Raw genomic sequence first — 15,000 nt, 5'->3', positions numbered from 1 at the left:
AAACTACTTTCTTTTAAAAAAAACAAACAAACCGAAATGTTTACCTCCGCTGCAGTTTTGTTGAATGAAAGTGTGGAAACGATTCTCTGTCTCTCTGTCTCTGTCTCTCTCTCTCTCTCTCTCTCTCTCTCTCTCTCTCTCTGTGCCTATAATGTCTGTCTGTCTCCCAGTCTCTGTTCCAGTGTCTGTCTGTCTGTATCTTCACACTCATACACCCACCCACCCACCCACTATGCCTCGCGGACCACACCCAACTCCCCCTTCCCCCCACCCTCCCACACATTGAACACACGTTCACTCTAGTTCATGCATGACTTATACAGGAAAAAAAACAACAAGAAACAAAACAAAAAACAAACAAACAACAACAACAACAAAAATCCCACACACATACGCGCGCGCGCACGCGCGCACGCACGCATGTACGTACCCACGCATGCACGCACGTACCCACGCACGCACGCACGCACGCACGCACCACACACACACACACCAATAATCACACAAGTACACTTTGTTTTCTTCCATTTTATATTTTGAGCCAATGTAAAATCACACACGAAAGGCACGCACACACTCACAGACACACAGACACACACACACACACACACAGAGAAACCAGTACCAGTTATGTTCTTAACACTTGCATACAAAACACAGAAGGTACGATATGAACACAAGGCATATGATGATCGTTGATTCAGCATATGCACATTGATGATGACTCAGTACAAACACAATGATTGACTCAGTACAAACATCATAATTGAATCAGTACAAACACGATGAATCACTCAGTGAAAACAATCATGAACTCAGCATACACAAGGATTATTGGCTCAGTGAAAACAATATATATGAGTATACTAAACACACTAATAACAACAACAAAACAACGCAATTTATGATGATTGACTCCGTACAAACACAACAATTAACTCAGTATAAACAGACTGATTGATTTAGTTCAAATGCAATGATTGAATCATTTCAAAGACATTAATTGATTCAATACAAACACAATGATTGACTCAGTAGAAAAAAAAGATGATCGACTCAGTACAAACACGAAGATTGACTCATTACTAACACAATGATCGACTCAGTACAAACACGAAGATTGACTCATTACTGACGGGCGCAATAGCCGAGTGGTTAAAGCGTTGGACTGTCAATCTGAGGGTCCCGGGTTCGAATCACGGTGGGAAAAGGGTGGAGATTTTTACGATCTCCCAGGTCAACATATGTGCAAACCTGCTAGTGCCTGAACCCCCTTCGTGTGTATATGCAAGCAGAAGATCAAATACGCACGTTAAAGATCCTGTAATCCATGTCAGCGTTCGGTGGGTTATGGAAACAAGAACATACCCAGCATGCACACCCCCGAAAACGGAGTATGGCTGCCTACATGGCGGGGTAAAAACGGTCATACACGTAAAAGCCCACTCGTGTGCATACGAATGAACGCAGAAGAAGAAGAAGACTCATTACTTACACAATGATTGACTCAGTACAAACATGATGGTTGAATCAACGCACACACAATTATTGACTCGGTATTAACACTACAAAAGCACCCACACCCACAAAATTCACTACATGCGTTGACACAAACTTTGATTCTCACATTCTTGAAGGAGAGTATGAGAAATACTCGTAAACATGAATTAAACTCCATTGAAGGCTGATTTTAGACATTCCGCAGAATTCGAGCACAACAGTGTGTGTGTGTGTGTGTGTGTGTGTGTGTGTGTGTGTGTGTGTGTGTGTGTGTGTGTGTGTGTGTGTGTGTGTATTTGTATTTGTTTTTATCACAACAGATTTCCCTGTGTGAAATTCGGGCTGCTCTCCCCAGGGAGAGTGCGTCGCGCCACCCTTTTTTTTTTTTTTTTTCCTGCGTGCAGTTTATTTGTTTTTTTTTTCCTATCGAAGTGGATTTCTCTACAGAATTTTGCTAGGAACAACCCTTTTGTTGCCGTGGGTTCTTTTACGTGCGCTAAGTGCATGCTGCACACGGGACCTCTGTTTATCGTCTCTTCCGAATGACTAGCGTCCAGACCACCACTCAATGTCTAGTGGAGGGGGAGAAAATATCGGCGGCTGAGCCGTGATTCGAACCAGCGCGCTCAGATTCTCTCGCTTCTTAGGCGGACGCGTTACCTCCAGGCCATAATTCGTGTGTGTGTGTGTGTGTGTGTGTACGCGCGCGAGCGTACGTACGTGTGTGTGTGTGTGCGTGCGCACGTGTGTACGCGTGCGTGCGTGTGTGTGTGTGTGTGTGTGCGCGCGCGTACTTACGTGGGACGTGAGCATGTGTGTTTACAGCTAGCTGGGAAGGGGACGGGGGTCAGGGTCAGGGTCAGGGTCAGGGGTCAGGAGTCAAGGGGTCAGGGGGTCGGATGGTGGTCAGGGGAAGAGAGGAGACTGTAGGGGGTAGATACATGAAAGTGCATTTGTCAGTCTTTGTCTACTAATCTGTTTATCAGTCAGCATAAACAACACACTTCCCCATTCCCTCCCCCCCCCCCCCGCACCCCCCCCCCCCCCCGCACCGTAAAAATGAAACCAAACCATAACCACAACCCGACAGAGAGAATGAAAGCAAAGAAAAAAAGAAAAGAAAAAAAGAAGAAAAAAAAAGAAGAGTTGCTTACACGATGTTTGTGATCTGACGTGACGTTGCACAATCACAAGCAAACAACTATAGGGGATCAATAACATTATGATTATCATGATTATAGTAAGTAACATTGTGATTATCATGATTATAGTAAGTAACACTTTGTTTTGAACACATTCTTGTTTAGCATTCCGTACCCTGTGCATGATGCACAGTAAAAATGGAAATGTGTACGTTTGTACGTTTGCAATCCAAATCATTGATAGAAGGAACGTTGTCAAAACGAATGTCAGTTTCAGTTTCAGTTTGTTTCAGTAGCTCAAGGAGGCGTCACTGCGTTCGGACAAATCCATATACGCTACACCACATCTGCCAAGCAGATACCTGACCAGCAGCGTAACCCAACGAATGTCAATAAGCTATTAACCCCCCACCCCCACCCCCCACCCCCCCTCTCCCCCCCAAAAAAAATCAAAACAAAACAAAACAAAACAAAATCAACAATATAGTTACATCATCGCTTTGAACAAGTTTAACAACAACAACAAAGCAACAAAACCAGCAACAACAACAACGAAAACAAAACAAAACAACCTACTATATACGGAGAAAATGTAAAATAAAAACACCCAAATCTCCATATATCAACCAACCCAAGAGAAAGATTTTGAAGGAGGCAATAATAATAGAAGGCCAGCGCTCAACAGGACATGCGCAAAACAAAGACAGTCTTGCAAAGCACAGTCAGAGGAAGCCGCAGACGAGGAAGACAAAAGGAAGAGGTGGTGGGAAGACAATAGCCTATATCCAAGATATGGACAGGTATGACTGATCCTGGCGGAATCCCAGAAAGCAGCGGAGGACGGACAGAGACAGGTGGAGGAGAGTGATGGCGATGTCTTCACTGGTGCCACTACGACATCCGCAGCAGACGTCATGGAATAGGTAACGGGTAAGATACTACAGGTAAGAGGTAACAGGTAAGTGATAACAAGTAAGAGGTAGCAGGTAAGAGGTGTCAGATAAGAGGTAACAGGTAAGAGGCAACAGGCAAGAGGTACATGTAACAGGTAACATGTAAAAGTAACAGGTAAGGGGAACGGGTAAGAGGTGACAGGAAAGAGGTAACCTGTAAGTGATAACAGGTAAGAGGTAATAGTAAGAGGTAACAGGTAACAGTGGTAACAGGTAAGAAGTAACAGGCAAGGGGAACGGGAAAGAGGCAACCGGCAAGAGGGCGTGGCAGGTAACAGGCACGATGAACAGGTAAGATGTACTAGGTGAGAAGTAACAGGTAAAAGATAACAGGTAAGAGGTAACAGGAAAGATGTAACAGGTAAGAAATAACAGGTAAGAGGTAACAGGTAAGAGGTAATAGGTAAGTGAAAACAGGTAAGAGGTAACAGGTAGGAGGTGACAGATACGGGGAACAGGTAAGAGGAACAGGTGATGATAACAGGTAAGATGTGACAGGTAAGAAGCAAGAGGTAACAGGCAAGAGGAACAGGAGAGTGATAACAGGTGAGAGGTAAGAGGTAAGAGGAACAGGTAAGTGATAACAGGTGAGAGGTAAGAGGTAAGAGGAACAGGTAAGTGATAACAGGTGAGAGGTAAGAGGTAAGAGGAACAGGTAAGTGATAACAGGTGAGAGGTAAGAGTAACAGGTAAGTGATAACAGGTGAGAGGTAAGAGGAACAGGTAAGTGATAACAGGTGAGAGGTAAGAGGAACAAGTAAGTGATAACAGGTGAGAGGTAAGAGGAACATGTAAGTGATAACAGGTGAGAGGGAAGAGGTAAGAGGAACAGGTAAGTGATAACAGGTGAGAGGTAACAGGTAAGAGGAACAGGTAAGTGATAACAGGTTAGAGGTAACAGGTAAGAGGAACAGGTAAGTGATAACAGGTGAGAGGTAACAGGTAAGTGATAACAGGTGAGAGGTAAGAGGTAAGAGGAACAGGTAAGTGATAACAGGTGAGAGGTAAGAGGTAAGAGGAACAGGTAAGTGATAACAGGTGAGAGGTAAGAGGAACAGGTAAGTGATAACAGGTAAGAGGAACAGGTAAGTGATAACAGGTGAGAGGTTAGAGGTAAGAGGAACAGGTACGTGATAACAGGTGAGAGGTAACAGGTAAAGGGAACAGGTGAGTGATAACAGGCAAGAGGAACAGGTAAGTGATAACAGGTGAGAGGTTAGAGGTAAGAGGAACAGGTAAGTGATAACAGGTGAGAGGTAAGAGGTAAGAGGAACAGGTACGTGATAACAGGTGAGAGGTAACAGGTAAAGGGAACAGGTGAGTGATAACAGGCAAGAGGAACAGGTAAGTGATAACAGGTGAGAGGTAACAGGTAAGAGGAACAGGTAAGTGATAACAGGTTAGAGGTAACAGGTAAGAGGAACAGGTAAGTGATAACAGGTGAGAGGTAACAGGTAAAGGGAACAGGTGAGTGATAACAGGCAAGAGGAACAGGTAAGTGATAACAGGTGAGAGGTAACAGGTAAGAGGAACAGGTAAGTGATAACAGGTAAGTGATAACAGGTGAGAGGTAAGAGGTAAGAGGAACAGGTAAGTGATAACAGGTGAGAGGTAACAGGTAAGTGATAACAGGTAAGTGATAACAGGTGAGAGGTAACAGGTAAAAGAAACTGGCAGGGGAGGTGGCGCAGGCGGATAGGAGATGGCTGTACATATTTTCTCCGTGTTCATTAATACCAACGTATTATCAACAACGAGACAGCCAAAACCTTATTACAGATAACGTGATAACCATATCCCCCCTACCCTAAAAAAACAAACAAACACCCCCCACCCACCCCCCACCCCCCACCACCCCAAAGAAAAAAAATCAACAAAAAACAAAAAAACAAAAAAACAAAAACACAAAAAACAAAAAAAACAAAAAAAACAAACAACAACAACAACAAAACAAAGCAAAACAAAAAAAAACAACAACACAAAAACCAAACCAAACAAAACAAACCGAAAACAACAAACAAACAAAAAACAAAACAAAAATACCGAGAGGAAGAGGTTTGCAGATTGATTCCCAGAAAGTATTTCTATATTCTTTGTTTGACATTCAAAGTATAATCCATTAACAAAAATAATCACTGATATTCCAATAGCAGATTTCGAGACAAGGGGACAGAAGAAGAAAAAGAAGAGGAGGAGGAGAAGAAGAAGAAGAAGAAGAAGAAGAGCAAGAGGAACAAAAAGAGGATAAGTGGGATACTTTGATTAAAGGGGGAGGAGGAGGAGGAGGAGGAGGAGGAAGAAGAAGAAGAAGAAGAAGAAGAATTGTTGTCAAGTGTCGAGTACAGGCGCCATAGTCCCCAGGCCCACATCATAGCTGTCAAGTGCCCAGCTCATGCAGCACAACCCCCCCCCCCCCGCCCCCGCCACCCCCCCCCCCCCCACCCAACCCCCACTCCGGAGGGTTACATCTTAGTGACGTAAGAGTCTTCGTTGGCCTCCTCATCGGAGAAGTCCTCCAGCTCTTGCTGAGAGAGGGCCTCCACCTGCTTGGTCCTGGCCACGGCTACGGCGTCCGACAGCTCCAGGAAGATGTGGTCCCGGGGGATCTTGTCGAAGGCCCCCGCGTGCTTCATGGCCCGCCGTACGTCGGCGCTGACCCCGGCGAGGAACACCTGCACGTGCACGTGGGCGTACTCGGAGAAGATGTGGCACAGTACGTTGGAACCCGAGGCGTCGATGTAGTTGATGGGCGAGCAGTCGATGATGATGTGGTGCACCCTCCTCAGCTTCTTCAGCTTCTCGTCGCTGACCACCACCTCGCCGTACTCGTCCACCTCCTCGTCGTCCGTCAGGGCCATGCTGATGGTGGAGTCCATGGAGGCGTGACGGTTGAGGTCGTGGCGGGGATGCTGGTGGTGCTGGTTGTTGCAGTTCCCGGACTGCGGATTAAGCTGGTTCCTGCCCGGGCTGGTGCTGGTGGGGGTCTTCTCCTGGAGGCGGCTGATGTCGCCCGTGCGTCGAGTCTCGTCGATGGTGAACACCGGGTTGTCCATGCCGTTGGAAGAGCACCTTCTCTTCTTGTCCTGCCCGGAGCCGTTCTGGAAGTCCGAGGTCTTCCTCGCCAGACTGCGGTCGGCGTCGGAGGTGGACAGCGACACGACGGAGGGCCGGTGGTTGACCAGCAGGTTCTCCCCGGTCATGACGGAGTTTCGTCGCTTTTCCGGGGCCAGGCCATGCGCCAGGCGCTCCCGGCACTGCTTCTCGTACTGCTGCTCGCGCTTCTTGAGGAACTTGAGCAGCTTCCTGGGATTGAGGGTGTTGCTGTAGAGGCTGCTGCGGAAGATTTCGGCGTTGGCGAAGTAGAGGTTGGACTGGAAGCGGAAGACAAGCAGCCCCGGGATCTCGTTGGTGTCCTTGTAGCGCTTGGCCTCCACCAGCACGTTGTCCTGCACCACCTTCCCCAAGCGGTAGCCGCGGGCGAACTGCGTCTGGAAGACCACCGTGACCAGTGAGACCCCTACCCCCACCCCCAGCCCCACGTCGATGTCCAGGAAGACGGTGCAGAAGAAGGTGAAGAACCAGATGACGAAGTCGAACTTGTTGATCTTCCAGAACTTTCTGCCGTCCAGGATCTGCACGAAGAGACCTTTCAGGGAGATGAAGATGATGGCGGCGAGGGCGGACTTTGGCAGGGCCTGGAAGAGAGGGCCGATGAAGAGGATGACCATCAGCATGACGGCAGCGGAGAAGACTCCGCTCAGCGTGGTGCGAGCGTTCATGTTGCTGGCCACCATGGACCTGGGGGGAGCCACGCTGGACGGGAAGCAGAGGAAGAAGGAGGACACGGCGTTGCACATGCCGTAGGCGATCAGCTCCTGGGAGTCGTCCACCTCGTAGTTGTGCTTCTTGGCGCAGATCTTGGCCATGGCGATGGTGTTGGCGAAGATGAGGATGGCCAGGATGAAGGCGTCCACCACGTACTTGGGGGACTCCTCCAGCGCCCTCATGGGCACGCGGGGCGGCGGGATGCTGTTGGGGAAGGTGCCCACCACGTCCAGCCCGAACAGCTCCTCGAAGCCGCCAAAGTAAGAAGCCACAGTGGCCACGATCACCACGAACAGCTCGATGGGGACGGGCGCAAAGAGCCTGTGTTTGAACCTCTCATTGACGCAGTCCTTCACCAGCTGGACGATGATGCAGACGATGATGGCGATGATGAGCGCGGCGACGTTGACGTCCACTATGGCCGAGAAGATGGCCTTGTAGGTGTGGATGATCTTGAAGACGCCGGCGAACCTGGGCACCTTGATCCCTAGCATGGCGGGCACCTGGCTTGTCCCGATGTGCACGGCCGCCGCGGAAGTGAAGGCGGTGAAGAAAGACTCTGAGAGGTAGAAGGTGATGAAACCCAGCTTGAGGAGGCCCAGCACGATCATCATCAGGCCCGACACGAAGGCCACGCCCATGGCGATCTCCTCCTTGTAGTCCAGGTACTCTGGCACGTCGTCCAGGAGAATCGGCGTCCCGTTGACGCCTCCCGTGGTCAGGTTGGTCAGCCAGGGTTTGTCTGCCGCCCACTCCCCGCCCAGCCTGTTACATCACACGACAGCGAACCGTCACGAAGACAGAGAGACTTTGGTATACCAGTGATCACACGACAGTAAACCATCACAGAGACAGAGAGAATTCAATGCCAGCACCAATGTTGAGAGACACAAGGGAATTGTTGTCAGTGTTTTAATGCACAAATATTCACATGACAGAGAACCATCACGGATACAGAGAGAATTCAATGCCGGCACCGATGTTGAGAAACACAGGGAATAGTTGTCAGTGTTTTAATGCACCAGTGATCACACAACAGTGAACCATCATAGATACAGAGAGAATTCAATGTTGGCAGACAGACTATAATGTTGGCACCAATGTTGAGAAACATAAAGAATGTTGTCAGTGTTTCAATGCACCAATGTTCACACAACAGTGGACCATCACAGAGATATTGAGACTTTAATGCATTAATGTCAACACCACAGTGAAATATCAAACAGATAGACTTTAATGCACGAATGATCAATCGACAGCGAAACATCGCAGAGACAGGGATACGTTAATGCACCAGTGTTCAAATGACAGTGAACGAACAAAGAGAAAAAGAGACTTTACTGCACCAATGTTCAAACGACAATGAAACATCACAGAGACAAAGAGACCTTACTGCACCAGTGTTCAAACGACAGTCAAACCATCACAGAGACAGAGAGACTTTAATGCACCAGTGTTCAAACGACAGTCAAACCATCACAGAGACAGAGAGACTTTAATGCACCAGTGTTCACATGACAGTGAACCAAACAAACTTTAATGTACAAATGTTCACACGACAGTGAATCATCACAGAGACAAAGAGACTTTAGAACATAGGAGATTGCTGTCGCGTTTTTCGTTCACTCGTCGAAGAGACAATCAGACTTGAATGCACCAGTGATCACACACGACCGTCAACCATCTCAGAGACGGAGAGACTTTAACGCACCAGTGTTCAAACGACAGTAAAACCATCACAGAGACAGGGAGACTTTAGTGTACCAGTGTTCACACGACAGTGAACCATCACAGAGGCAGAGAGACTTTAATGCACCAGTGTTCAAACGACAGTGAACCATCACAGAGAGACTTAAATGCACCAGTGTTCACATGACAGTCAAACCATCACAGAGACAGGGAGACTTTAATGCACCAGTGTTCAAACGACAGTCAAACCATCACAGAGACAGGGAGACTTTGATGCACCAGTGTTCAAACGACAGTCAAACCATCACAGAGACAGGGAGACTTTGATGCACCAGTGTTCACATGACAGTAAAACCATCACAGAAACAGGGAGTTTCAGTTTCAGTTTCAGTAGCTCAAGGAGGCGTCACTGCGTTCGGACAAATCCATATACGCTACACCACATCTGCCAAGCAGATGCCTGACCAGCAGCGTAACCCAACGCGCTTAGTCAGGCCTTGAGACAGGGAGACTTTAATGCACCAGTGTTCAAACGACAGTGAACCATAACAAAGAGACTTTAATGCACCAGTGTTCAAACGACAGTCAAACCATCACAGAGACAGGGAGACTTTGATGCACCAGTGTTCACACGACAGTCAAACCATCACGGAGACAGAGAGACATTAATGCACCAGTGTTCACACGACAGTGAACCATCACAGAGAGACATTAATGCACCAGTGTTCACACGACAGTGAACCATCACAGAGAGACTTTAATGCACCAGTGTTCACACGACAGTGAACCATCACAGAGAGACTTTAATGCACCAGTGTTCACACGACAGTGAACCATCACAGAGAGACTTTAATGCACCAGTGTTCACACGACAGTAAAACCATCACAGAGACAGAGAGACTTTAATGCACCAGTGTTCACATGACAGTAAAACCATCACAGAGACAGGGAGACTTTAATGCACCAGTGTTCACATGACAGTAAAACCATCACAGAGACAGGGAGTTTCAGTTTCAGTAGCTCAAGGAGGCGTCACTGCGTTCGGACAAATCCATATACGCTACAATCACATCTGCCAAGCAGATGCCTGACCAGCAGCGTAACCCAACGCGCTTAGTCAGGCCTTGAGACAGGGAGACTTTAATGCACCAGTGTTCAAACGACAGTCAAACCATCACAGAGACAGACAGACTTTAACGCACCAGTGTTCACATGACAGTGAACCATCTCAGAGACAAAGACACTTTAACGCACCAGTGTTCAAACGACAGCGAACCATCACAGAGATAGACGTTAATGCACCAGCGTTCACATGACAGTGAACCAAACAAACTTTAATGTACAAATGTTCACACGACAGTGAACTATCACAGAGACAAAGAGACTTTACTGCACCATGTAAAAAAAAAACATAGGAAATTTGCCGTGGTGATTTTCATTCACTCGTCGAAGAGACAATCAGACTTGAATGCACCAGTGATCACACACGACGGTCAACAATCACAGTAAACAGACATACTTTAACTCACTCAGTACGGCCAGTCCTCTCTTCTCCTCTAAACAGACCCCTCGGATGACCAGTGGGTGTCTGAATGACCCAACCTTTAGCTTCTGTCGTCAGAATTGTGGTATTCTTTGTCAACATTCACCTCTTCAGTATAAGAGCCTTCCGCTTGCAATATTTTGATGATGGTAATTGGGATGAAACGCTGTTAACGTCGTCTCTTTCGCCGCTCGTATGGAGAGAGTTAATGTACAAGTGATCTGTCTGAGCGTGCATGTGTGCTTTGCCTGAAATCTTGATTGAATGAAACAGGAAACGAATGATGAGCGCCCATTGGCAGCCGTCAATCGGCTCTGCCCAGGTAGGCAGTCAGCGTGTTGTGCAAATGACCGCGTGTTTGTAAAGTGCTTAGAGAGCTTGGTCTCTGACCGAGGATAAAAGAAATAAAAGGACGTGGTGGAGGAACGGAGGGAGAGAAGGACCTCAGAATTATATCAAATCACATGAATGTACCCTCTCTCTCTCCCTCTCTCTCCGTCTGCCCCATTCTCTCCTCCCTCTCTCTCTCCCTCTCCTTCTGTCTCCCCCTTCTCTCTCTCTCTCCCTCCCCTTCTTGAATTAAAGAGAAGAAGAAGACGAAGTACATTTTGTGCTGAGCTGTCCAGCTCTTGAAGAGATTAGAGAAAAAATATATTCCATCAAAATATTACCGACAGCCTTGTACATTCAAGTTCAGTTTGTTGATGTCTTCAAAACGACAAAATGATGGTGTGGAATTTGTCTATCTTCCTGCATAAAGCATTTAAATTTAGAGAAATTGCAACTTCATGATAATTATGTTTTGTTATTATTATTAATGTTGCTTCGAGTGATTTTCTTTTTTCTTCATGTCTGTTCAAACAAATGCGACGCAACATATGCTGTTCGTGTACCCTTTTATAGGGGCTATGGCCTAAAGAATAAACTATCCGTATTCGTATCTGTATCCCTCCCCCTCTCTCCCCTTATCTCCCCCCCCTCTCTCTCTCCCTCTCTCTGTGTCTCTCTCCCTCACAAAGCGAACAAACAAACAAACAAAAACCCAACCCTTTTTACCTATCCACCGTGGCAGCAGTCAGGATACAGATGACGGCGCTGGTGCCCATGGACACGTGGGCGGAGGTCCCGAAGAAGACGTAGAGGAGGACGGGCCAGACGGACGTGAAGAGGCCGTTCTCCACCTTCACGGAGGTCAGGGCCCCGAAAGCAAGGGCCTGGGGGATGTGCAGGATGCCCACCGTCAGCCCAGCCAACAGGTCGGCCACGGCGAACTCCCGCAGCTTGTAGTAGCGGAGGTACTGTTGTTGTTGTGGTGGTGGTGGTGTTGGTGGTGGTAGCGGTTCGGGTGGTGTTGGTATTGGTGGGAAGTGGTGGGGAAGAATATATATGTATACATATATTGTTGTTGTTATTATTATTATTATTATTATCATTATGAAATGGCATATTCAAATTCTTTCGTTTCCCCTCGGCCACACAGGGGGTTTGGGCCTTTAATTGAACATATGGGAACGCTTCTGTCGGTCTGTCTGTCTTTGTCTGTCCCTCTGTCTGTCTCTCTGTCTGACTCTCTTACTCAGTGTACTTGTAACCTAATATATATATTTTTATTTTATTTATTTATTTATTTTTTTACGGAAGAAACTGCGTTGTTCATATCATCAATTAGAAAAAAATGGCCCATTAAAATTATGTTGCTGCCCTCCTGGTCACATGGGGGTTTCGGCCTTTCATTGAACAGATTTTTTTAATCTATGATATGAGTCTTTGTGTCTCAGTCATGCCCGTCATATCATATGGGAACAGTTCTCCGTCTGTGTGTGTGTGTGTGTGTGTGTGTGTGTGTGTGTGTGTGTGTGTGTGTGTGTGTGTGTGTGTGTGTGTGTGTGTGTGTCCATCTTGTGATTTTTTTTATATTCGCTTTCATTTTTTCTTTGCCCTGATGGCTAGGCTGGATGAAAAAAGAAAGCACACATATGCTAATTCCACTTCCCTCAATAAAGGAACAAAAAACTTTGTTCGTTTGCTTGTTCTCTCTCTCTCTCTCTCTCTCTCTCTCTCTCTCTCTCACACACACACACACACACACCTCTCTCTACCCGCCCACCCCCATCACACTAACCCCAACTCTCTCCTTCTCTCTCTCTCTCCTTCTCTCTCACTCTCTCTCCTTCTCTCTCTCTCTCTCTCCTCTCTCTCTCCCCGCCCACCCCCATCTCCCTTACCCTAACTCTCCTTCTCTCTCTCCTTCTCTCTCTCTCCTTCTCTCTCTCTCTCTCTCTCTCTCTCTCTCTCCACGCCCAACCCCATCTCCCTAACCCTAACTCTCTCCTTCTCTCTCTCTCTCCCTCTCTCTCTCTCTCTCTCCACGCCCACCCCCATCTCCCTAACCCTAACTCTCTCCTTCTCTCTCTCTCTCTCCCTCTCTCTCTCTCTCCACGCCCAACCCCATCTCCCTAACCCTAACTCTCTCCTTCTCTCTCTCTCTCCCTCTCTCTCTCTCTCTCTCTCCACGCCCACCCCCATCTCCCTAACCCTAACTCTCTCCTTCTCTCTTCTCTCCCTCTCTCTCCCCCCGCCCACCCCCATCTCCCTAACCCTAACTCTCTCCTTCTCTCTCTCTCTCCCTCTCTCTCTCTCTCTCCACGCCCAATCCCATCTCCCTAACCTTCTCTCTCTCTCTCCCTCTCTCTCTCTCTCTCTCCACGCCCAACCCCATCTCCCTAACCCTAACTCTCTCTTTCACTCTCTCCCCACTCCCCCCCAAAAAAAACTCCTCCCTCCTCCTCCTCTTCTTCCATCTCTCTGTCTATATATACAACTCTTTTCGCACTCCCTCACACCTCAACACCCCCGCACCCCCCCCCCCCACACACCCCCACCTCCGACACCCTCACTCACATCCCACCCCCACGCCCCCACACCACCCCCACCTCTCTTTTACTCTCTCCCAACTCCCCTCAAAACCTCCTCCCTCCTCCTCCTCCCCTCACCATCTCCCTCTCTCTCTCTCTCTATATATATATATATATATATATATATAACTCTTTCGCATTCCTTCCCTCACTCACTCACACACCCCACCACCACACCAACCACCATCACCCCCGAACCGCTCACTCCACACCCCCTACACCACCCCACACCACCCACACCACACTCACCCACCCACCCACCCACCCACGACCACTCCTACCCATCCACCACCGTGCTACCCCCCCCCCTCTCCGACCTCCCCCACCCCCGCCCCCACAACCCCCACCCATCCACAGACAGCACTGACCCTGATGAAGGGAAGGTAGGAGGTGAGGATCTTCCAGGACCTCTTCCGGTCACAGTACAGCTGTCCGCCCAGGCGCTGGGTCAGTGGGGGTCGGGAGTCCTTTTCCCTGTCCTTGTCCTTGTCGTCTCGCAGGTGGGTCTCGTCGAACTGCGCCTGTTGGCAAGTGACCACATGATGCCATGGGGTGCCATGCGACACGATGCGATGTGGTGAGATGCGATGTGGTGCAGTGTATTTGTATTTGTATTTCTTTTTATCACAACAGATTTCTCTGTGTGAAATTCGGGCTGCTCTCTCCCCAGCGAGAGCGCGTCGCTACACTACAGCGCCACCCATTTTTTTTTTTTTTTTTTCCTGCATGCAGTTTTATTTGTTTTTCCTATCGATGTGGATTTTCCTACAGAATTTTGCCAGGAACAACCCTTTTGTTGCCGTTGGTTCTTCTGCGTGCGCTAAGTGCATGCTGCACACGGGATCTCGGTTTATCGTCTCATTCGAATGACTAGCGTCCAGACCACCACTCAAGGTCTAGCGGAGGGGGAGAAAATGTCAGCGGCTGAACCGTGATTCGAACCAGCGCGCTCAGATTCTCTCGCTTCCTAGGCGGACGCGTTACCTCTAGGCCATCACTCCACTAAGGAGTAGTGCAGTGCAAATAGTGTACATTACAGTACAGTGCAAGTACAGTGCAAGTACAGTACAGTGCAGTACATTACAGTACAGTGCAAATACAGTACATTACAGTACAGTGCAAGTACAGTGCCAATACAATACTGTACAGTACAGTGCAAGTACAGTACAGTACAGTACAGTGCAAGAACAGTGCCAATACAATACTGTACAGTACAGTGCAAGTACAGCGCAAATACAGTACAGTACAGTACAGTGCAAGTACAGCGCAAAAACAGTACAGTACAGTACGGTGCAAGTACAGTGCCAATACAATACTGTACAGTACAGTGCAAGTACAGCGCAAATACAGTACAGTACAGTACGGTGCAAGTACAGCGCAAATACAGTACAGTACAGTACAGTGCAAGTACAGTGCCAATACAATACTGTACA

General features: G+C 47.9%; 1 protein-coding gene across 1 annotated transcript in view; it reads right to left on the bottom strand.

Moving 5' to 3' along the window:
- Nucleotides 1-6,057: 6,057 nt before the first annotated feature.
- LOC143300952 (prestin-like) overlaps nt 6,058-15,000 on the bottom strand; it is a 21,956-nt gene continuing 13,013 nt past the window's right edge. The window contains exons 3-5 of the mRNA XM_076614901.1: nt 13,936-14,088; nt 11,709-11,950; nt 6,058-8,185 (exon numbers count right to left, since the gene is read on the bottom strand). Coding sequence (XP_076471016.1) covers nt 6,058-8,185; nt 11,709-11,950; nt 13,936-14,088 — 2,523 coding nt within the window. The remainder of the gene's footprint in view (nt 8,186-11,708; nt 11,951-13,935; nt 14,089-15,000) is intronic.

This window comes from Babylonia areolata, chromosome 27, assembly GCF_041734735.1.
Source record: "Babylonia areolata isolate BAREFJ2019XMU chromosome 27, ASM4173473v1, whole genome shotgun sequence".
Classification (NCBI taxonomy): domain Eukaryota; kingdom Metazoa; phylum Mollusca; class Gastropoda; order Neogastropoda; family Buccinidae; genus Babylonia; species Babylonia areolata.
Note: the sequence above shows the minus strand (reverse complement) of the source record. Positions and strands in the feature narration are given on the sequence as shown.